The 22,325-nt window shown below is 49.9% G+C and overlaps 1 protein-coding gene across 2 annotated transcripts in view; it reads left to right on the forward strand.

Moving 5' to 3' along the window:
• The window catches only part of CRISPLD2 (cysteine rich secretory protein LCCL domain containing 2), a 107,516-nt gene that overhangs the window by 55,245 nt on the left and 29,946 nt on the right, over positions 1–22,325 (forward strand). For both annotated transcript variants that reach the window (XM_060397890.1, XM_004015503.4), the window contains exons 3-8: positions 1,898–2,016; positions 3,804–3,936; positions 4,368–4,483; positions 7,758–7,858; positions 14,572–14,712; positions 16,821–16,881. In XM_060397890.1, the coding sequence (XP_060253873.1) occupies positions 1,898–2,016; positions 3,804–3,936; positions 4,368–4,483; positions 7,758–7,858; positions 14,572–14,712; positions 16,821–16,881 (671 nt within the window). The remainder of the gene's footprint in view (positions 1–1,897; positions 2,017–3,803; positions 3,937–4,367; positions 4,484–7,757; positions 7,859–14,571; positions 14,713–16,820; positions 16,882–22,325) is intronic.

The following is a 22,325-nucleotide window of genomic DNA, read 5'->3' on the forward strand; positions in this document are numbered from 1 at the left end:
CAGAGAGGTCTTGGGGTGCTGTGTGTAGAGCCCCCCCTCTGCACCCTGTCACTCCCGTATCTAGCTCTGTGCAGCCCAGGCCCTGGCCCTCTCCTTCCTCTGGACTCAGCTGCCGCTCTCTGTGTTGATCATGTTCTGACCTCGGTCACCCTCATGGTCGGGCACCTGCCTGTGTGGCTGTGGGCCCCTAGGCATTGCTGTGCCCGATGAGGTGGTCCATCACCAGGGATGAGTGGATGCCGCCTGGGCAGAGCCTGAGCAAGGCTGTCCCCTGGGGACTCCTTATGAAACCATTTCTTTTTTTTTCCCTCAAGAAAATAGTCCAGGGGTTTGTTCTGAAGGGGCTCTGCTAATTTTAGGAGGCAGAGTGGGCACCCTTTCAAAATGTTAATGCACAGGGCAGCCACGCAGAGCTCTTTAGGGTTAAAGATGGAGAGAATTAGGGTAGGTTTCTTTTTAGGCTCCCGCTGCCCCCTGCCAGGATCCTCGCCTGCCAACGTCCATCCACCCAACAACAGGCGGCACTGATTGGAGAGAGTGTCTCAGATCCATGGCTTCCTGCTCAGCCCTGCTTCCTGGGGCTTTGAGCCACAGCCCTCTGAAACAGGCTCGTCCCAAGAGGTGGACTGTAAAACCCCACAGAGTTAAGACACCCTGTTTTGAGGTTTTACAAGTAGACAGGCTCTGGAGCCAGCCTGTCTGGGTTTAGGACTTGCCCCTGGATGTTGAGGAGTGCAGTTATCTTGGCTAGAAGGAGACGCAGGACCGGAGACTGGGGCAAGGGGTGGCTCCATGCTGGGGTCCTGCGGTTGGTGAACCAGTCTCCTGGAACGTCCCAGGGCCCTCCCCGTACAGGCTGTCAGTGAGCATCTACTATGTGCGGGGCTGGGCCTCCTGCCTGCCGGGAGACTCTGGGAGGGGGCGAGCAGCCGCTGGCTCATAGCCTGAGGGCGCTGGGCGTCAGTTTCTTGAAAGAGAGAAGTGGTCTCCCTCACCTGCTTCACCGGTTTCTCTTCCGGGGAGTTATATATGCGCCCTGTGCTGGCTGGGAAGGGAGCAGGTGGCAGATTCATTGTCCCAGACCCTGCCTCAGGGTGGGCTTTGCTGGACGGGAGCAGGACTGGGTGAGTTAAAGGCATTTCTTGCTACTTACAAAAAAAAAAAAAAATCTCTCTATATGTGTGTGTATGTATGTGTGTATATATAGAGAGGGTTATATATGGGCTTCCCAGGAGGCACTGGTGGTAAAGAACCTGCCTGCCAATGCAGGAGATATAAGAGATGTGAGTTTGATCCCTGGGTCAGGAAGATCTCCTGGAGGAGGACATGGCAACCCATTCCATTATTCTTGCCTGGAGAATCCCCATGGACAGAGGAGCCTGGCGGGCTAACAGCCCATAGGGTCACAAAGAGTTGGACATGACTGAAGCGATTTAGCATGTGTGTGTATAAAGAAATGTATATGTATATATATACATATATATATAAAATGGTAAAATATACACAATATAAAACTTACCATTTCAACCAGTTTAAAATGCACTGTTCAGTGGCATTAGGTGCCTCCACACCATTGTACAGCCATGACCACCACACATCTCCAGGGTATTCATCCTCCCGTGTCACAGACGAGGAGGCTGGGGCTGAGAGGAGGGACTTGCCAGGGTTCCCAACAAGTTACGGGATGAGCAGGAGCTCTGAGCATCCAGGCTCCTCCAGGTTCTTTGCTGAGCAGAGACTGTTGAAATGCTCTCGGAGTCCTTGAGTCCAGTGTTGCGGAAGCTGAGCCTGGTCCTTAGGGTCGTCCTGGGGCCCGAGCTGGAGGCGTCTGTGCAGTTTGAGTTCTTCCACACACTCCTGACCCTACCTCCTGGTGCCCGTTTCTCGTCCCCTGCAGACCTGGGATGAAGAGCTGGAGAAGTCGGCGACGGCCTGGGCCCAGGAATGCATCTGGGAGCATGGGCCCACCAGCCTGCTGGTGTCCATCGGGCAGAACCTGGCCGTGCACTGGGGCAGGTGAGAGCCGCATGGCCCCCTACTTGTGACCTGGGGTCTCACTCACTCTGCCGGACCACTGAGCATCTGTTAGACGTCACCCACTGACCTTCGCCCAGGTCAGCTGGTCCGGTTTCCTTAGAGGAAGTGGGGAAGATGTCTTCCAACAGGTTGAGACTCGCTGACCATGTGCAAGGCACATGAGTTCTCTGAGTAGGGGCCCAGGAATCGCTAGGGTTCCAGAGTCTGCTTCATTTTGCCCCATTCATTGAAAAATTGATATGGACTGGACAGGGCCCCTGAAAACTCAGGGCAGGGTTTGCTGGCCTTCAGACCTACCATATCCAGTTTCTGAGCTTGGATTTTAATGGGACCCCAAGCCCTTGCACTCTCCTTTAGCCAGGTTGTTCTGGGCAGGACCTGGGCAAGGGGTCATCACCGGGCTAGAGGCTTGACTCCGTGGAGGCAGAGCAACCCGGTGTTGTTTTCTGCTTTCTATCCAGTCAGTCTTATGACAGCATCGCCAGAAAATGTCCAGGAGGAACCCAACCCATGGACCTGCTGACCTGGTCAGCTCTTTCTGTGTTTCTGGGCTCCTGGGCTGCATCTGGCCGACATATTTTCGCATAGTTGTAACCGTGGCCAGGACAGCTATTGATTTTTTTTTTCCTTCTCATATGACATCAAACAGTTTTCTAGTACATACTTGTCATGGTTATCACATTTTAAAGGCTGCCTGTGAGCGGTCAGGTTGACAGACCCAGAATTTAGCCATTCCATCCTCGTAGCTGGGTTTTGTTTTTTCCTTTTTCCCTTTTGGCTCATTTGAATGATTTCATTAGGAAAACTCCAAGGAGTAGGATTAATGGGTCCATGGCACAAAGGCTGTTCCCTTTCTGGATCAATATTGCTGACTCACTTTCCAGAGCAGCCCCTCATCTGAAAGCCCCTCAGCAGCTGAATGTTTTCTTTCTAAAACTGGCCTAGCCTGGCAGCACGCTTGTGGGACATGGATAGATGGGGTGGTGGGTACCCTGTGGCCCTGGAGCTCCGTCACTGTCTGTGTGTCCTTCTCCGAGCTGGCCCCAAGCAGAGAGGCGCTTTCCCTGGCCAGGGCACTGACCGCCACCATTACCTGAGTCCTGACTGTAATCCTTACAGGACTGCTGGCTGCCCTGCTCCCCACGGTGCCCTCAGAAGTGCCCAGTTCCCCCTGCATCTGTTCTGCTTATTGAAACCACTTTGTCCACACTTGCGGGTGACAGCAACCGGGGCTTGCATCTGGCTTATTTTCTCTCCCAGTGCCAGCCTGGGGCTGAAGAGAGGGCCAGCGGCCACCAACAAGAGGTGGGGAGGGTCTTCTAAGTGCTGGGGGCTCGGGAGGGCTCGGGTGATAGGATCCCAAACGGGAGCTTGGAGCAAGGTTTTCGCCCCCTTTGGTTTTTTCTTATGCAGTAGTCTGTGAAATATGGGATTCAGGGGCTGCATATATTTCCCCAAATGTATATAAAAAATACATAATTATTAGTATAAAAAAGGGTTCACTGGGGCCAGATACAGGTATCCCATACACACAGGTGGTGTCTGGGTCACCCAGGCATACTCCTGGACTCTGAAGGAGGCCAGTTCGTGTTTTAAGCACTTCTAACAGGTGCCAGGTGGGATGTGGGGCTGTTGGCCTGAGGAGGGCCCGCCGCCCCCCTGCCTCCAGCTCCACCGTGGGTGGTGGTGCTGCCAGAAGGGGTCTCTGTTGCTGTGCGTGTGGTGGCCAGAGCTTCACAAGCTGCCCTGTCCCTCTGTGCCTGCAGGTATCGCTCCCCTGGCTCCCACGTGCAGTCCTGGTACGATGAGGTGAAGGACTACACCTACCCCTACCCCCACGAGTGCAACCCTTGGTGTCCGGAGAGGTGCTCTGGGCTCATGTGCACACACTACACCCAGGTAGGGCCGGAAGAGCGGGCGTGGCCTCAGCCTGGCACCCCCCCGGATTCTGGGGCTCTCCCCCAGTCAGAGAACCCCTGTTCTATCATTGCCTTCATTTTTCCCCTTTAACTCAGTCCTACTCAAAGTATAACTGGTGGGTTGAGCTGTTTGTGGCTGGTTCACAAATATGGAAGCTGAGAATAGCACTAGAAACTTCTGTGGCAGTTTTACATTGCTGGGGCATTTTCCTTGTTTCGTTTTGTTTTGTTCACTTTTCTGTTTTTGATTTAAACAAATGTCTGGATCTTTCATGGGCTAAGGGAAGAATGTGGGCCTTCACCCCTTTACCACACACCCGTTTACTGTGGGCACCTTATGGATTCAGGCCAGATTACGTCACCCTGGTCATTTTCCCCTTGAACTTTGATGTACGGATGTCATCTTTTCAGATAGTTTGGGCCACAACCAACAAGATCGGCTGTGCCGTGAACACCTGCCAGAGGATGAATGTCTGGGGAGATGTTTGGGAAAATGCGGTCTACCTCGTCTGCAATTATTCTCCAAAGTAAGAGCGAGTGACATGGTTTTATGGGTTGGAGTGTGTTTGCTTGCCGTGGAAGACCCAGCTAGAACTGGCTTAAGTGGTAAAGTCTCTTCATTACCTCACATTCAGAGATTAGTGTGTCTGGGTTAGCTTAGTAGCTCAGCAGTGTCAGTGCGAACTTTCTGTCTTCTTGCAGTACTGTCCTCTCCTCATGGTCTTAAGAAGGCTGCAAAACATCAGGCACCAAGTCTTCCCAAACAGAAGGGAAGCAAATGGTAGAAAAGAGTTCTTTCCTTTGGCTTTTCTCCTCCCTGGCCCACTTTCTCCTTAAGTCATTTGCCAGAACCGGACTGCTCATGGACAAGGGGGAACAAGACTGCCTCAGCTGGCTTTGACCAATGAACTTGTCCCAGTTGGCTTGGCAGATCGTCCTCTGGGACTACCTGAATAAGTCAGAAGCAGGAATAGCTGTTGGCTGGGCCACTAGTGGAGTCCGCTATAAAGATTCTTTTTCTCTGAAAATATGCAGCAAAGAGCACTCTAGTAAATAGGTATTTTGCTTCTTTATATTTCCCCTTCCAGAAGGGACCTCATCAAACCTTGTGGGCACAGTCCCTCTCCGTCTTTACAGCATCCTGATGTCATCAGTGTGCCACTTACTCCTTTCCTCGTTCGCCTCTGCTGCTCATGAGACAACTATGTGCTGATTCTCGGAGAACAGCTCACCCAGTTTACGGCCTGTGGTTTGCGCACCGGCCGAGGGGCTGGCAAGCCATCCTAGCGCTGTGCCCTGCATGCAGGGGCCCTTAAGGGATATTTTCTCAGTGACTGCATGAAGCAGGAATGACCTCATTTACTGGGTTGGGTCAGGAGTGGCCGTGAGAAGGTGGGATGAAGAGGGAATCGCTGAGGTCGGGAGGAAAATAGAAACTCTCCATAAACCATCTGGCATGCTAGTGGTAGCAGTGTCTCCACAGCCACAGGGATGAGGTTAGGGGTTGTGTCATCAGTGGGAGGGACCAAGCCCCATGGAAGGGCAGTAAGCTGGTCAGAACTCCTAGAAGAGTGGCAGGTGGGGAGTGAGGAATCATTCAATTTGACTGTGTATTTAAAAAACCCCAAACACTAGAAGATCCTTCTAGAAATACCACTTCCCCCTTATTTAGCTCCTATCCCTTTCTTAAAAAAATTAATATCCTATGTATAGTAAAATACACTAATCCTGAAAGTACAGCTGGTCGATTTTCACGTGTATAAACATATATTAGCACAGGCTGCTGTAACAAAGTGGCTTCAGCAGCAGATTTCTCTCTCATAGCCCTGGAGGCCAGACGTCCAGGTCAGGGTCCAGCAGGGCTGGTTTCTGGTGAGGATTCTCTTCCCAGCTCACAGATGCCCACCTTCTCCCCATGTCTCCACATGGTGTTTCCTCAGTGTGTGCAGCGGGTGGAGAGAGATGGAGGGGAAGTTGAGCTCTCTATGTCTCTTCCTATCGGATCAGGGTCCCCACCCTTGTGACCTCGTTTAACCTCAGTCACCTCCTCTGAGGCCTCATCTCCAAATGCAGCTACCCTGGGGGTTAGGGTTTTAACATATGAGTTGGGGGGTGTGCACATACGTTTAGCCCATGAATCCTGTATATATAACATAGCACCCAGGTTGGAAGACGGGCTCCCAGGACGCCTGGCACCCAGCCCATGTCCACAATGGCTAACTCAGAGTTACTGCTCCAGTCCTGTGGGAGGCATGGTTTGTCACTGAGGAAACGTGGAGCCTACATATTCTGGCAAAGTCAGCTTGGGGAGGGGAAGAGCCCATCTGGGGGCCCAAATGGTCTGAAGAACCTACTGAGCCCCACCTAGGGACAGGGCAGGTGCCGGGGCACCCAGGGTCCACCTGGTGATGGTCCATTTGTGGGGGTCAACCCGAATTCATGGCCCTCCGTGAGTCCCGGCCAGCCTGCATGTGAGGCAGATGTGCTTAACAAAGCAGTGTCTGCAGTCTGCTGGGGAATGTTATTTTGCCCTCTCTGGGTGCAGATTAGGACAGCCCCTGCCCACCATCCCCAGCCGGACACCCGCGTGGCCCTGGGTGGTTCCATTCCACTATTTGTGCTGACCAGGAGCAAATAGTATGTTTTCTGCAGTTTGTCCTTTGGCCAGCACTAACGGGACCCCTCCCTCCCTGGCCACCCTGGACAGCCGTCAGACCGTCACCCCATGAGGCTGCTGATTTAGCAAGCACTCAGAGAGTGTGTCGCCATCACCAGAGGCCAGCCCCGATGTGAGGCGTACACACAGCCACCTCCTTCATCTCACGACCAGCCCCCGAGGTTACCCTGCGCAGAGAAGGGGGCAGAGGTTCTGGTTGGCAGGGCCAGGTCTAGCCCCGGAGCCTGCTCCTCATGGCTCGGCCACCCTTGGCCCAAGAATGGGGCCCTGCAGCTATTTCCTGAGAGGATAGCTGGTTGAGTGGGGCAACCATGAAGGAAGTTCCTAGAACAGATCACAAAGACCGGCCCCCAGTCACTCACTGCTCCAGCCTCTGCTGCCAAAGGCACCACTAGAAGAGCCTTGGAGTCCTGCTCACCACCCGCTCGCTACCCAGGCCCTGGAGAATTCCCACCGAGTGGCCTTTGGTTTTCTTGCTCTGGGAGGTTAGAGGGAGGCGGATCGGCACCTGTGATGCCCAGAGGGACCTTGGTTCCAGCCCCGCGAGCAGAGTATGGTCAAAGCTCTGAACCCCACAGGCTGAAGTCAAATCCCAGCCCTCACACTCACTCACTGTGTGACATTGGGCAAGTCACTTAACATCTCTGAGCCTCTTTCCTCTACTGATAAAGGATTGAACTCTAGCATGTCCTTCCTAGGGTACTGGAAGGATGGAGTAAGCGGGTGAGTATGCAGTGAGAAGCCAGTAACCTTGAGGTCCTCCCTGGAACAGGCTGCCCATCACTCATTTGAGAAATGGCTTAAATGGGAGGGTCCCAGCAGTTTCAGGGCTGGGGGAGGAGGCGGTGCCGCTGGCTTTCAGAGTTGTGCAAGGGAGCAGCGTGGGTAGGTGGGGGCCACAGGACAAAGGATGAGAAGGAGAAGGACACTTCATGGCTCCTGGCTAGATTATTCTGTAATTCTCTAGACGCTGTGCACAGAGGGGCTCAGGGCAAGTGCCTGTCCCCCTCATACCTTCCTTCCTCCCTGCCCAGGTCAGGGCCCCAAGAGGGTCTAGAACAGAAGGAGGGGTCCCCGGGCTCTGGCATGGCAGCCCTGTGATGGTGTTTCTGGTCTGTCCTCAGGGGCAACTGGATCGGAGAAGCCCCCTACAGAACCGGCCAGCCTTGCTCTGAGTGCCCGGCCAAGTACGGCGGTGGCTGCAAGAACAACCTCTGTTACCAAGGTAGGAATCCGCTTCAGAGCCCTTGGGAGCAGGCTTCCGCTCCCATCCCTGAGCCATAGAGCTGCCAATGTGAAACGGGGACGTTGGACAGCTAGGGGGAGAAGTTGGTCCCTTTTACCCTTGGCCTCTGCTCCCCTCCTCCATCTTCAGACTCCAGCCCACGCTCCCTCCTCCCCTCCTCATCTCCAGACTTGGGGTTGAGCCCCAGCTCCCCCTGGGACATCCCCCAGTGGGCGTCTCCCTTGGGCGGCACTGACCAGAGGCATCCTGCCCTCCTGGTGCTCAGACTTTTGTATAAAACAGACAACAAACGAGGAATTTAAAGCAGCCGTGTGATGGATGGTCCAGACCAGCTGTGGGCTGGGTGGGCTGTCGGAGCCCCTCCTGCTCGTCCTTGTCCCCACCAGCCCCCCACCAACCCACATGTGCGGCTCACCAGGCCCTTACTCATCATAAATCTAAGTTTCCCTCCCCCCTCAGCTCAGGCCTGGCTAGAGCTTTCAGGCCCTGTATTTCCCAGCGACACCAGCGTTTGTTTATTGCCAGCCACTCAGGGTGCTTCCGTTTGCCCCGCTCCTGTAAATAATGCGCATTTTTCACGCCTGAAGTGCTCCTCACATTTTGGACTGTTTCCTCCAACTCCATCCCAGCTGCGGTGCTGACCACGTGTCTGCGGTTGAGGTGTGTTTTTTTCACGTGGCTGCATCAACAGGTCCTGTGACGGCTGAGAGGGGCCTTTCAGGAGGGTTGGCACGGGCAAGAGGCAGCGGCCCTTCCCTGCCGGGGGTTCATGGGGTCAGCCCAGTGGGCTCCAGGGTGAAGAGTGGAGTTCCAGCCATCTTGCGCTGCAGCAGGGCGGTGGCGGCGGGGCGTCCTCTGAGGGGAGAAGCAAGGGTCTGACTGTTCAGTCAGTGTGGCCCAGTCCATGTGGTCCCCTGGGTCATGACTTACATGCGGGGAGCTGAGTCTCTGGGGGAAGCAGGGGCTCAACCCAGAGTCCAGACATGAGACTTCCGGCTCTGGATCTTGGTGATCTGAGGTTCTTTGCTTAAATCCCTCGGTCTCTCTGCCCAGCAGCAAAATGGGCCTGGTGGCTCTGTCCGTGACGCATCTCAGGCTCAGATGAGAGAGTCAGTGCATTTAGTGTGAACATCCTGAGTGCCTGCTGTGTGCCAGGATGTTGCTAGGTGATGGGGTGGGGTGACTATGGGGACCAGTCCCGGCCCCGCCCTGGGGAACCTGACATCCAGTGGGGCTGTCGCCCCTTTCAGGGCATGATACAGGTGCCTCGGGGCCGTAGCATGAGCCTCCGCCATGGGCCAGGTCAGGGAGGGCCTCCTGGCAGGCAGCTGTTGAGGAAGACTGAGCCTGGTGATGAAGGAAGGGAAGGGCGCGCCCCCCAGGGAGCCGCTGTGCCGTGGCGCAGCGCCCAGGTCCTGGCAGTGCCTGCTGCGTGGTAGGGGGCTACAGGCATTTGTTAAGTGGAGTTCCTCCTGCTCCCCCTCTCCACTGTCTTCAAGACCGGGTCCCCGCGCCTATCCTTAGTGAAATATTTCCACGCAGTCCCACTCCAATACCTGGATTCCTGGGACAAGTGTGGGTTTTAGAGTCTAGTACACCTGCTTGAGGGCTATCAACCCTGCACGTTCCAGCAGGGGGACCCCGGCAGGTCACTTCATCAATCTGAGCCTCAGTCTTCCTGTGTGAGCATGGGGTGACATGTCAGCCCCTGAGGTTAATAGGAGGGCTGAGAAGGCAGGCCGACACTTGAGGCATCTCAGGCTCCAGGTCCTCATTCAGGTGGGTCCTGTGGCTGCTATCTGGTCACCCAGAGGGACAAGTCCCCTCTCAGATCCTGGGGGCTGGTTAGGGGACTGTGAGGGAGGGCAGACCCCTGGGGGCGCCCCCTCAGGTCTCCCGTTGGGGGACTCCATGTGTGCACGAGGCAGACTGTTGTGGTGCAGGGCGGGCAGAGGGGCTGGGTATGCCAGGCAAACTGCTTGCCTTCTCTGAGCCTCAGTTTCCCCATCTGTAAGAGTAATGCCATCATCTCCTGCAGATGGTTTGCTGGGAGGATGCGGTAAGGAAGGTACGAGTTACTAGGACAGCAGCCTGCACATAGTCAGCACTTTATGGACCCAGCCCATTACTTTCTTGGAGAAGCAGGTGGGGAGGTATGACCTCACTCATCACCTGGCATGGAGTTCTTCACCTTAGGGGTTACTGGGGTCCCCATCCATCTCAGGATCCTGGCACATGCCTTCTTTTCTTGGAAAACACAATTGTGGTATCACACCTCCTCTAGGAAGACTTCCCTGATTTCACAGCCAAGCCACTCACTTGCCTCCATGCTCTCACTGCACCCAGACTCTCCATGAACTTGAATCACCTGTAGTTACAACTGCTGGTTCACACCAGGGCCTCCAGGGGCACCTAGCAGGTGTGTTCTGCATGTTGTCTGAATAAATATACCCCCAAAGTCCACAGAGGGTCCTTGTCAGAGAACAAATGTACACAAAGACAGCCTAGATACAGGTTAACCCACCCAATGAAGCCTCCTGGACTTGCTTCTTTATTTTTGGTGGAAAATACCCAACTTCACTTGGCGGGCATCCTGATTTCCTTAGCTAACCATGCAGAAAGTCTCCTCTAAAGCGGCTTATCTGCATAAGCTACTTAATAAGCGTTTATTGAGGTGCCTGGCAAAGCCTTGACCTCTTAATGGAGATGGAGCAGGGATAAGGATACACCATAAGAGGTGTTCCTACCCCTCCAGCCTGTCCCTGTGTGGCGATGAAGGGTGTGGAATTCAGGGAAAGGAGTTTGACTCTCAGCTGTGTGAGCCTGGGCAGGTCACAGAGCCTCTGCAAGCCTCAGTTTTCCCATCTGTGAAATGGGGCTGTTCACGCCTCCCAGGGCAATGAGAGGATGACACGAGAACTTGACATTAGCTATGAGCTTTGTCCACACTTACAGAACCAGATGGAGTCTGCAGAATGATGTAGAAATGCTCAGTGCCCCAGGACCCCTGGTCTGGAGCTGGACAGTGCACAGGGTAACCTTGGCGTGAACTTGGGCATGGAATTTCCCCAGGCCTATGCTGGTCCACTCAGGGGATCTTAATTAGGATGTGCTCAAATACAGCCCATCCTCTGGGTAAGCATTCCACTTTTCATGTGTGTGTCTGAGGGTGAGGACTGTCTGCCCATTTTCTTAAATAGTGAGCCCTCAAATGCTTTAGGCTGCTCTACCCAACTATATTCGGCTAAATAAAGCTGCGATTATGAGGTATAAAAATCCTAAAGGCCAGTGGAAGAAAACCCAGCTTATTCCAGAGACAGCTCTGGCTTTCAGTGAAGGGCAAGCTTGAATAGCCACATTGACGGGAAGACAGACCAGAGACCGCTGCTGGGTTCCAAGTGCTGTTTGCAAACCCAGCGTCTTCGTAAAGATTTTGCCTATAGAGTTTAGCTACAGATGATGTTTTTCGCATTCCCCTTCCTGAATATCTTTAAACTTTGCTGGGACTATTTTTTTCCTTTCCTCCTCAAAGACAGAGTTCATTGCAGGGGTTGGGGGGAGGGTTTGATGGTCCTTCATGCAGCCAATTTTGTTGAGCAACTGCTGTGTGCTGGAGCCCGTTGTAGAGTAGGGTGTGAAGCAGGCTGGCTGTTTTCAGCTGGTGGGGAGGCAGGTGGTGGTGAGCATGTCGTCCAGGAGCCGGACATGAAGGCCCACGAGCTCTGGTAATGAACTTGGGACTCAGGATTGATGTTCTCCTCTGGCTTCGATCCCGTCCATCCTCCTACTCCCGTCCCATCCCCAGGGTTCCCCTGGGGCAGTGGTTGTACAGTGATGAGTCAGCCAGTGAAATGGCTGCAGAGTATCCTATCAAAAGGCATCCAGAGAAGATCTCTGGAAGAAATCTTGAAGTCACCCTTCAATTGAATGGCTTGTGTCAACACAAAACAGTTAGTCTGCCCTTCAGAGAAGAAATGTTGTCACCCTAAAGGAGAAATGGAGATAAGGCTCAGAATTGGTGGACATTTGATGGGACTTGAGTCTTAATTCATTGACACAAAGAAGCCTGGGAAGGCCCCATTCCTGCTCCGTGAACTCTTTCTTATCAAAGCACATCTGTTGTCTTTTCTCACTGGAGAAGCTTAGAAGGCAGGGGTTTCCAACTCTGGTCCACGGCATCCTTGCCGAGTCCCCCAGCAGATGTGCACCAGCTCATGTTTGATGAGGGCACACAAGCAATACTTTGTTTTGCTTTGGCTGGAGTGTAAGGCGAGGTGGCAAGAATACACAGAAGAACTGTACAAAAAAGATCTTCACGACCAAGAAAATCATGATGGTATGATCACTCACCTAGAGCCAGACATCCTGGAATGTGAAGTCAAGTGGGCCTTAGAAAGCATCACTACGAACAAAGCTAGTGGAGGTGATGGAATTCCAGTTGAGCTACTTCAAATCCTGAAAGATGACGCTGTGAAAGTGCAGCGTTCAATATGCCAGCAAATTTGGAAAACTGAGCAGTGGCCACAGGACTGGAAAAGGTCAGTTTTCATTCCAGTCCCAAAGAAAGGCAATGCCAAGGAATGCTCAAACTACCACACAATCGCACTCATCTCACATGCTAGTAAAGTAATGCTCAAAATTCTCCAAGCCAGGCTTCAGCAATACGTGAACCGCGAACTTCCAGATGTTCAAGCTGGTTTTAGAAAAGGCAGAGGAACCAGAGATCAAATTGCCAACATCTGCTGGATCATGGAAAAAGCAAAAGAGTTCCAGAAAAACATCTACTTCTGCTTTATTGACTATGCCAAAGCCTTTGACTGTGTGGGTCACAATAAACTGTAGAAAATTCCTCAAGAGATGGGAATAGCAGACCACCTGACCTGCCTCTTGAGAAACCTACATGCAGGTCAGGAAGCAACAGTTAGAACTGGACATGGAACAACAGACTGGTTCCAAATAGGAAAAGGAGTACGTCAAGGCTGTATATTGTCACCCTGCTTCTTTAACTTCTATGCAGAGTACATCATGAGAAACGCTGGGCTGGAAGAAGCACAAGCTGGAATCAAGATTACCGGGAGAAGTATCAATAACCTCAGATATGCAGATGACACCACCCTTGTGGCAGAAAGTGAAGAGAAACTAAAAAGCCTCTTGATCAAAGTGAAAGAGGAGAGTGAAAAAGTTGGCTTAAAACTCAACATTCAGAAAACGAAGATCATGGCATCTGGTCCCATCACTTTATGAGAAATAGATGGGGAAACAGTGGAAACAGTGTCAGACTTTATTTTTTGGGGCTCCAAAATCACTGCAGATGGTGACTGCAGCCATGAAATTAAAAGACGCCTACTCCTTGGAAGAAAAGTGATGACCAACCTAGATAGCATATTGAAAAGCAGAGATGTTACTTTGCCAACAAAGGTCCATCTAGTCAAGGCTATGGTTTTTCCAGTGGTCATGTATGGATGTGAGAGTTAGACTGTGAAGAAAGCTGAATGCTGAAGAATTGGTGCGTTTGAACTGTGGTGTTGGAGAAGACTCTTGAGAGTCCCTTGGACTGCAAGGAGATCCAACCAATCCATTCTGAAGGAGATCAGCCCTGAGTGTTCTTTGGAAGGAATGATGCTGAAGCTGAAACTCCAGTACTCTGGCCACCTCATATGAAGGGTTGACTCATTGGAAAAGACTCTGATGCTGGGCAGGATTGGGGGCAGGAGGAGAAGGGGGCAACAGAGGATGAGATGGCTGGATGGCATCACCGACTCGATAGACGTGAGTTGAGTGAACTCTGGGAGATGGTGATGGACAGGGAGGCCTGGCGTGCTGCAATTCATGGGGCCACAAAGAGTCGCACATGACTGAGCGACTGATCTGATCTGAAGGCTTGGTATCCAAGTGGCCTGATTACAGATCATGGTGACTTTCATATTGAGAACCGATGCTTAATAAATGCAGTTTCTTTGGTGAATTAGAATGTTTTGAAACATGAAAGTGGCAGTCATGTTTGGAGAAATAACCATATTTGGCTGGGGAAAAGGTTGGGAGCCAGTGAACTAAGTTTTTTTAACCAAGAGTTGGGTCTTTGGCTCTTTCTGGGTGACGGTTCCAATGTTAATGGGTTTCAGAACTTCAGTGCAGAGAAAGGTTAAGTGATCTTGACCTTTGGGGGTGGGGAAGGGAGCAGAACGTGTGGGCTGTAAAGGGCAATGGGTCTAAGACTGTCGACATGGGTATTCTTGCACCCCGATGGCATGCATCTAGGAGGACCCCTCCCGCAGTGAGAACCCAGGGCAGAGGGTCCTCAGGGAGACAGCTGCGGTTTGGGGTCAGAGGATGAGGTGGCCTCCTGAAGCTGCTTCCTTGGGTGGGCAGTGGTGAGTAGGCAGAGATGGGACAAGAAATCATTCTGACCACCCAAGGGTGGGTGCAGGGGCCTTCTAACCTCCAGTCAGCCCAGATGCTCTTGGGTTCCAAATCAAGCACAGTGAGCAGAGAGCCATCCATTGCCCTTGGCAGGGAGAATCCCACCTGGCCAGTTGGCCCTGAAGTGGAACTTTCTCTTTGCTGTTGAAATGACCCTTTGTGAAAGCAAACCTCAAACTAGTTTTGTCTCCAGATGGCTTTTTGAGTTTTTCCCAAGTGCATTTCGTTTGGATTCCAGCATGTTGCTTTTCTCTCCCCCCTTCACTATTAAGAGACTCACGGCCAGGAACCTGAAACGGACGACATGAACGAGGTGGAAACGGCCCCTATTCCTGATGAGAAGCACGTCTGGATCAGCCCGACGGTGATCAAACCCACGAAGCCCAAGAAAGACTCTCCCGTGAACTACATGAGTGAGTGGGGCTCTGCCCTGCTGGCCGCCTCTGGAGGGGGCAGTTTTCTCTGGGGTGGACGGAATAGGGGAGCCAGTGGGTTGAGAGGTCTCCAAGTCGACAAACAGCGGGGACCAGAGTGGGGTGTAGCTTGCAAAAGCGCCACCCAAACACATTTCTAAAAAATGATATTTTAAAGTCATTTCAAAAGAAGCATTACAGGAGCTGTGCTTGGGTGGCCTTCCCCCCAGCCCCCCTATGCAGTTATTTTAAGGTTAAACCTTCTCTTGTCCTTTCAGAGAGGACCAGGGCTGAGATTGGGTTCCTGTTGGGGTGCCCACCTCCCAAAGGATGAGTGAACAGGCAGCATGGGGCCCAGCTCCCAGGGCCACCACGCACACGGGTCCTGTGGCTTGGACCTGCCTCTTTGACACCCCACGTGCTCATCTGTAAAGTCAGAGCCCTGATGACTCTTGTTAGCACTGTTTTAGTTTAGAGACACGGGTGTGTGCATTTCCTGTGTCCATATTTTAGGAGAGGCATTGTGTTCTTGGCAGAGAAGAACTGAAGCAGTCACCAAGGAGCTAGGCTATGAATTCTAGACCTGGGCTGGATGTTCTCATCTGTCCCTCCTCAGCCATCTCCTTGCCAGAACGGCTGCAGCTCAGTCAGGTCACTGTGAGGATCCTTTGCAGTCACATGGGTCCCCAGTGTCAGCTGTACTGTGAGGTCCTCAGCGTTGCCTCTAACAGGTCCGTTAAGGCGGGAAGTTGGCTATTTCCCCAGATACTTTTGAAGGTCCCCAGATGCCATGTTCTCATGCTCACTTCTGGTCTCCCAAGACCCTTCCCCTCCTGGGGCTCGCTTCTCTCTGCCTTTCCTTGCTCGGCTCTGATTACCCCCTCCCTGGCCCAGGTCACTGGGTATGCTTCACCTTTACTGAAGTTTGGGGGCTCTAGAAGGCATTTTCTTACAGACACGGCACCAGGTATGGCTCCTCTGCCCACCAGTGTCTCTATTTTCCCTCTAAACCATCACACAGCACACAACTGGACTCGGCTCTGAGCAAGAGGCCGGCTCACGCCCATCTTTCTCAGAAAGCCTTGGCTATTTTGTCAGTTGCCCTCCCGCCACCCCCCACCCAGCCGGTGTTCTTGTGGGCCTTCAGTTCTCTCTCCCCTGGGCTTCCTGCCTGTTTAGTCAATGGGTTGCAATGGCAACCCACTCCAGTACTCTTGCCTGGAAAATCCCATGGATGGAGGAGCCTGGTAGGCTGCAGTCCATGGGGTTGCTAAGAGTCAGACACGACTGAGCGACTTCACTTTCACTTTTCACTTTCATACATTGGAGAAGGAAATGGCAACCCACTCCAGTGCTCTTGCCTGGAGAATCCCAGGGACAGGGGAGTCTGGTGGGCCGCCATCTATGGGGTCGCACAGAGTCGGACACGACTGAAGCAACTTAGCAGCAGCAGCAGCAGCAGCAGCAGCAGCAGCAGCAGCAGCAGCTCTCTGTGACCAGGAAATACCCTGATGTCCTTGTCTGTCCAGAGGTTCCAAACTCTTTCATTATATTTTATTTTTTGATAATGTAAAATTACAAAATAATACGTGTCTTTCTGTCAAACTATAATGCTACTCCAAGATTCTGATATGTCCCTATAAACTAAACCAAAAGGAAAACTTGGCAAAGTCCTCTTGGCTGTAGGGGAGATGACACTGGGAAGAATGGCTGGGTCCCCACTTCCTGGGCTGCACCAGGCTCGCCCTCCAGGCCCTGTGAGGCTGAGGGGAACTCAGTGTACCAGGCTGCCTTCCAGGGTTGGTTCACTTTCTCATCAAGGCTCAGAGAAACTCTTGGAGGTGGACACTGTGCCCATCCCCGTTAATAAGTGGGATTTGAACCTCAGAGAGGGGAAGTAAGTGTCCAAGATGACAGTCCTACTAGAAAAAGGAGCCGGGATTCAAACCTCCACCCTGCGCCTGCAGCCAGTGGGTGACGCTTCTGCTCTCTTTATGACGAGGATTCCAGGATATTACAGAAAGTTCCTCAGGGTGGGGATGGCATCTGCTCTCAGACTCATCCTCCCATTTCTTGCCGTGACAAGTGTTTCTGCATTTCTCTCCTAGCCCAAGTCGTCAAGTGTGACACCAAGATGAAGGACAAGTGTAAAGGGTCCACGTGCAACAGGTAAGGGCTGGCCCCTCCCTCTCCCACCACCTGCAGCCCTTAGACACACCTGCTCTGGGTCAGGGGTCCCTTCGTGACCTGTCGGCTGATCTGCTGTGGCAATGCCAGGTGTGCTATCGACAGGGAGATCCAGAACAATGTTTTGGTGCAGGTGGGTGCTCCTTTCCACCCTCTGCCTGAAGGGGTCCCCGAGTGACCCAGAGCTCTGGGCTGCAGCAGCGTTAGGGCAGGTGTGGCCATGGCCGGGTCCAGCACAGCTGCTGTGGGGTCCCAATCAGCCTGCTTCCCCAGGGCCCCACCAGACGAGGAGTGGCCAGCATCTTCCCCAGAGTGGAACGAATCTAGCCAATGGAGTCACTTAGTATCATCCATTTCGGATGTTGAAAAACATCTGCCAAGAAGAACAAGCTTGGTTTTGGCAACATAGCCTCTGAGCTGCTCCTTCTGGCAGCAAATGGCCAACAGGTGCAGCGGCCATGTGCAGACCCTCAGGTTCACGGCAGGAAAACTGTGGAGGGGAGGGGTGGAGGGGTCCTTGCTCTTCTTCCTATAGGTCCTGGCGTCTGTTCATCTAAAGCTGAATCATGTTATTTAAAGCACATGCTAGGTGTGTATGCCCAGAAGTGGGATTGCTGGGTCATAAGGCAGTTCTATTTCCAGTTTTTTTAAGGAATCTCCACACTGTTCTCCATAGTGGCTGTACTAGTTTGCATTCTCACCAACAGTGTAAGAGGGGTCCCTTTTCTCCACACCCTCTCCAGCATTTATTGCTTGTAGACTTTTGGATAGCAGCCGTTCTGACTGGCATGAAGTGGTACCTCATTTTTTTTTTTTTTGATTTGCATTTCTCTGATAATGAGTGATGTTGAGCATCTTTTCATGTGTTTGTTAGTCATCTGTGTGTCTTATTTGAAGGAATATCTGTTTAGTTCTTTGGCCCATTTTTTGATTGGGTCATTTGTTTTTCTGGAATTGAGCTGCAGGAATTGCTTGTATATTTTTGAGATTAGTTCTTTGTCAGTTGCTTCATTTGCTATTATTTTCTCCTATTCTGAAGGCTGTCTTTTCACATTGCTTATAGTTTCTTTTTTTTGTGCAGAAGCTTTTAAGTTTAATTAGGTCCCATTTGTTTATTTTTGCTTTTATTTCCAATATTCTGGGAGGTGGGTCATAGAGGATCCTGCTGTGATTTATGTCACAGAGTGTTTTGCCTATGTTCTCCTCTAGGAGTTTTATAGTTTCTAGTCTTTCATTTAGATCTTTAATCCATTTTGAGTTTATTTTTGTGTATGGTGTTAGAAAGTGTTCTAGTTTCATTCTTTTACAAGTGGTTGACCAGTTTTCCTAACACCGCTTGTTAAAGAGATTGTCTTTTCTCCATTGTATATTCTTGCCTCCTTTGTCAAAGATAAGGTGTCCATAGGTGCATGGATTTATCTCTGGGCTTTCTATTTTGTTCCATTGATCTATATTTCTGTCTTAGTGCCAGTACCATACTGTCTTGATGACTGTGGCTTTGTAGTAGAGCCAGAAGTCAGGCAGGTTGATTCCTCCAGTTCTATTCTTTCTCAAGATTGCTTTGGCTATTTGAGGTTTTTGTATTTCCATACAAATTGTGAAATTATTTGTTCTAGCTCTGTGAAAAATGCCGTTGGTAGCTTGATAGGGATTGCATTGAATCTATAGATTGCTTTGGGTAGTATACTCATTTTCACTATATTGATTCTTCTGATCCATGAACATGGTATATTTCTCCATCTACTAGTGTCTTCTTTGATTTCTTTCACCAGTGTTTTATAGTTTTCTATATATAGGTCTTTAGTTTCTTTAGGTATATTCCTAAGTATTTTATTCTTTTCATTGCAATGGTGAATGGAATTGTTTCATTAATTTCTCTTTCTTCTCATTATTAGTGTATAGGAATGCAGAATTGAAAGAGACACGTGTACCCCAATGTTCATCACAGCACTGTTTATAATAGCCAGGACATGGAAGCAACATAGATGTCCATCAGCAGATGAATGGATAAGAAAGCTGTGGTACATATACACAGTGGAGTATTACTCAGCCATTAAAAATAATACATTTGAATCAGTTCTAATGAGGTGGATGAAACTGGAGCCTATTATACAGAGTGAAGTAAGCCAGGAAGAAAAACACCATTACAGTATGAGTTCAGTTCAGTTCAGTCGCTCAGTCGTGTCTGACTCTTTGCAACCCCATGAATTGCAGCACACCAGGCCTCCCTGTCCATCACCAACTCCTGGAGTTCACTCAGACTCACGTCCATCGAGTCAGTGATGCCATCCAGCCATCTCATCCTCTGTTGTCCCCTTCTCCTCCTGCCCCCAATCCCTCCCAGCATTAGAGTCTTTTCCAATGAGTCAACTGTTCGCATGAGGTGGCCAAAGTACTGGAGTTTCAGCTTCAGCATCATTCCCTCCAAAGAAATCCCAGGATGATCTCCTTCCAATGCAGTATACTAACGCATATATATGGAATTTAGAAAGATGGTAAGGATAACCCTGTATACGAGACAGCCAAAGAGACACAGATGTATAGAACACTCTTTTGGACTCTGGGAGAGGGAGAGGGTAGGATGATTTGGGAGAATGGCATTGAAACATGTATAATATATGAAATGAATCACCAGTCCAGGTTTGATGCAGGATACAGGATGCTCAGAGCTGGTGCACTGGGATGACCCAGAGGGATGGAACGGGGAGACAGGTAGGAGAGTGGTTCCGGATGGGGAACACATGTACACCCATGGCAGATTCATGTTGATGTATGGCAAAACCAATACAATATTGTAAAGTAATTAGCCTCCAATTAAAATAATTATATTAAAAAAAAATAAAGCACATGCTCAAGAGAGAAGTTGTATTGTATTACCTGAAAGAGAGGGTCCTATTTTACACCATGGGGACGTGGAGTCAAGTTTGTCAGGAGAACGCTCCACTCGCCTTTGGCAGAAGTGTCCTGGGACAAAGAGCAGCTGGGATCAGATGTTCAAGGGACTCACATGTTGTCCCACCAGCCTTGGTGATGGGCCAGCAAATACTGCGAAAGTAGAACCAAGCAGTTTGGTGGTGAGACGAGCAAGAGGTGGCAGCGAGGGTGGTGGAGTAACCATCTGCCTCCACTGTGAACGTCATCCCAGAGGGGTCTCCACCCTGCAGACTCCTGGGTCTGAGATGCCCAGAAGGCTCCCGAGCTGCCCTGTGGCAGTGCCGTGTCTTCCAAACCGCTGACTCATAATAAGAGCATCATGCCTGAACAGTCAGTGGGAAAAATGACAAGATTTGAAGAATTTTCGTTGTCAGACAGCATCAAAAGAGTTTCAGGTTCAGAGGTAGACGGAGCCCTCCCCAAGCACGAAGAAGGCAGGGGCCTGTGCACATGAAGCCTCTTAGACGCCTCCTGTCAAGAAATCGAGCTCAGCCCATGTGTAACCCCCTGAACTCCCACGGTGCCCTTCCTGGATGTTGTCCCATCACCTGGCACACCAGTTTTCTGTATATGGCACTTTTGCAAGAATAATATTTACTGGGATGTTTGTTCTGACTTTAAAGGATATCCTTGTTCATTGTAATTCAGGAAAACAACCACCAGAACAAGTATAAATAAGTGTCCTAGAATCTTGTTAGTGTCAGTAATAATTTGATGTCGTTCCTTCCAACCTTTGTTCTGTGCTCTGATTAGGCCTATCCTATTGTACAATCTTGTATGGTACTAGTTTCACTTAAGATTTCCAAAGTCAATAACTATTCCTCAAAAACTTCATTTCTAGTGGCCATATAATACGCTGACATTTGGCTACACAGAAATATATTTGGCTATTCCTTTGACACCTGCTGACTTACTTCCAGTTTTCCCCAGTTATGAACAGTTGGAATAACATGGAGGTCTGACTTTCTGATTTTTTTCTTGGGAGAGTCAAGAATCAAGGGATATAAATTTTTAGGTTTCTTTCAATTGAAGCATAGTTAATTTACAATGTTGTGTTAGTTTCAGGTATATAGCAAAGTGATTGTTATACATATATATATTCTTTTTCAGATTCTTTTCCATTATAGGTTACTATAAGATGCTGCATATAGTCCCTATATACAATATACAGTAGTTCTTTGTTGGTTATCTATTTTATATATAGTACTGTGTATATATTGGAGAAGGAAATGGCAACCCACTCCAGTGTTCTTGCCTGGAGAATCCCAGGGATGGGGGAGCCTGGTGGGCTGCCATCTATGGAGTCGCACAGAGTTGAACACGACTGAAGTGACTTAGCAGCAGCAGCAGTGTGTATATATTAATCCCAAACTCCTGATTTATCCCTTCCCCAATTTCCCCCTTTTGTATTCCTAACTTTTCTATGCTGTGAGTCTGTTTCTGTTTTATAAATAAGTTCATTTGTATCTTTTTTTAGATTCCACACATAAGTGATAGTATATATTTGTCTTTCTCTGACTTCACTTAGAATGATAATCTCTAGATCCATCCATGTTGCTGCAAATGGAATTATTTTAGTTTTATGGCTGAGTAATATTCCATGGTATATATGTACCATCTTTTTATCCATCTATCTGTTGATGGGCCCTTAGGTTACTTCCATGTGAATATTGTGACTATTGCTGGCATGACCATTGGGGTACCTGTATCTTTTCAAATTAGAATTTTTCATCTTTTCAGGATATATGCCCAGGAGTGGGATTGCTGGATCACTTGGTAGTTCTGTTTTTAGCTTTTAGGGAACCGCCATCCTATTCTCCATAGTGGCTGCACCAACTTGCATTCCCACCAAGAGTGTAGGAGGCTTCCCTTTTCTCCACAGCTCTGCAGCATTTGTTATTTGTAAACTTTTTAGTGATGGGTGGTACTTTATTGTGGTTTTAATGTACATTTTTTCTAATAGCAAAATTGAGGATATTTTCATGTCCCTGTTGGCCATCTGGCTGTCTTCTCTGAAGAAATGTCTATTTAGATCTTCTGCTCATTTTGGGGGCTTTCTGATTGGATTATTTGTTCTTTTTTTATATTAAGCTGTATGAGTTTATATATTTTAGAAATTAATCCCTCGCGGGTCACTTCATTTGCAAATGTTTCCTCCCAGTTTGTAGGTTGTTTTTCTTCATTTTGTTTATGGTTTAAGGGACATGAATTGTTAAGGCTTTCTGGAAAGATTAATTGATATTTGTTTGTGAGCATGATCACCATCATTGAGTTTTCTTCTATTAAAACACCCTTGTAGTTTGACACCTGGAACTTTTAGTCTGCACATCTTTGATGATTGGTATCTGAGGACTTTTTTGGTGCCTTTGAAGCCACTTGTCTTTCTTCTGGACAAGCCATTTGTCCATTGTTCATAGAAACGTCCATCTATTTGACTTGAATCTGAAGCACATGAAAATGGTCTTTAAAGAGGCCAAGTTGAATCTGTAATT

Source organism: Ovis aries, chromosome 14, assembly GCF_016772045.2.
Source record: "Ovis aries strain OAR_USU_Benz2616 breed Rambouillet chromosome 14, ARS-UI_Ramb_v3.0, whole genome shotgun sequence".
Lineage (NCBI taxonomy): Eukaryota > Metazoa > Chordata > Mammalia > Artiodactyla > Bovidae > Ovis > Ovis aries.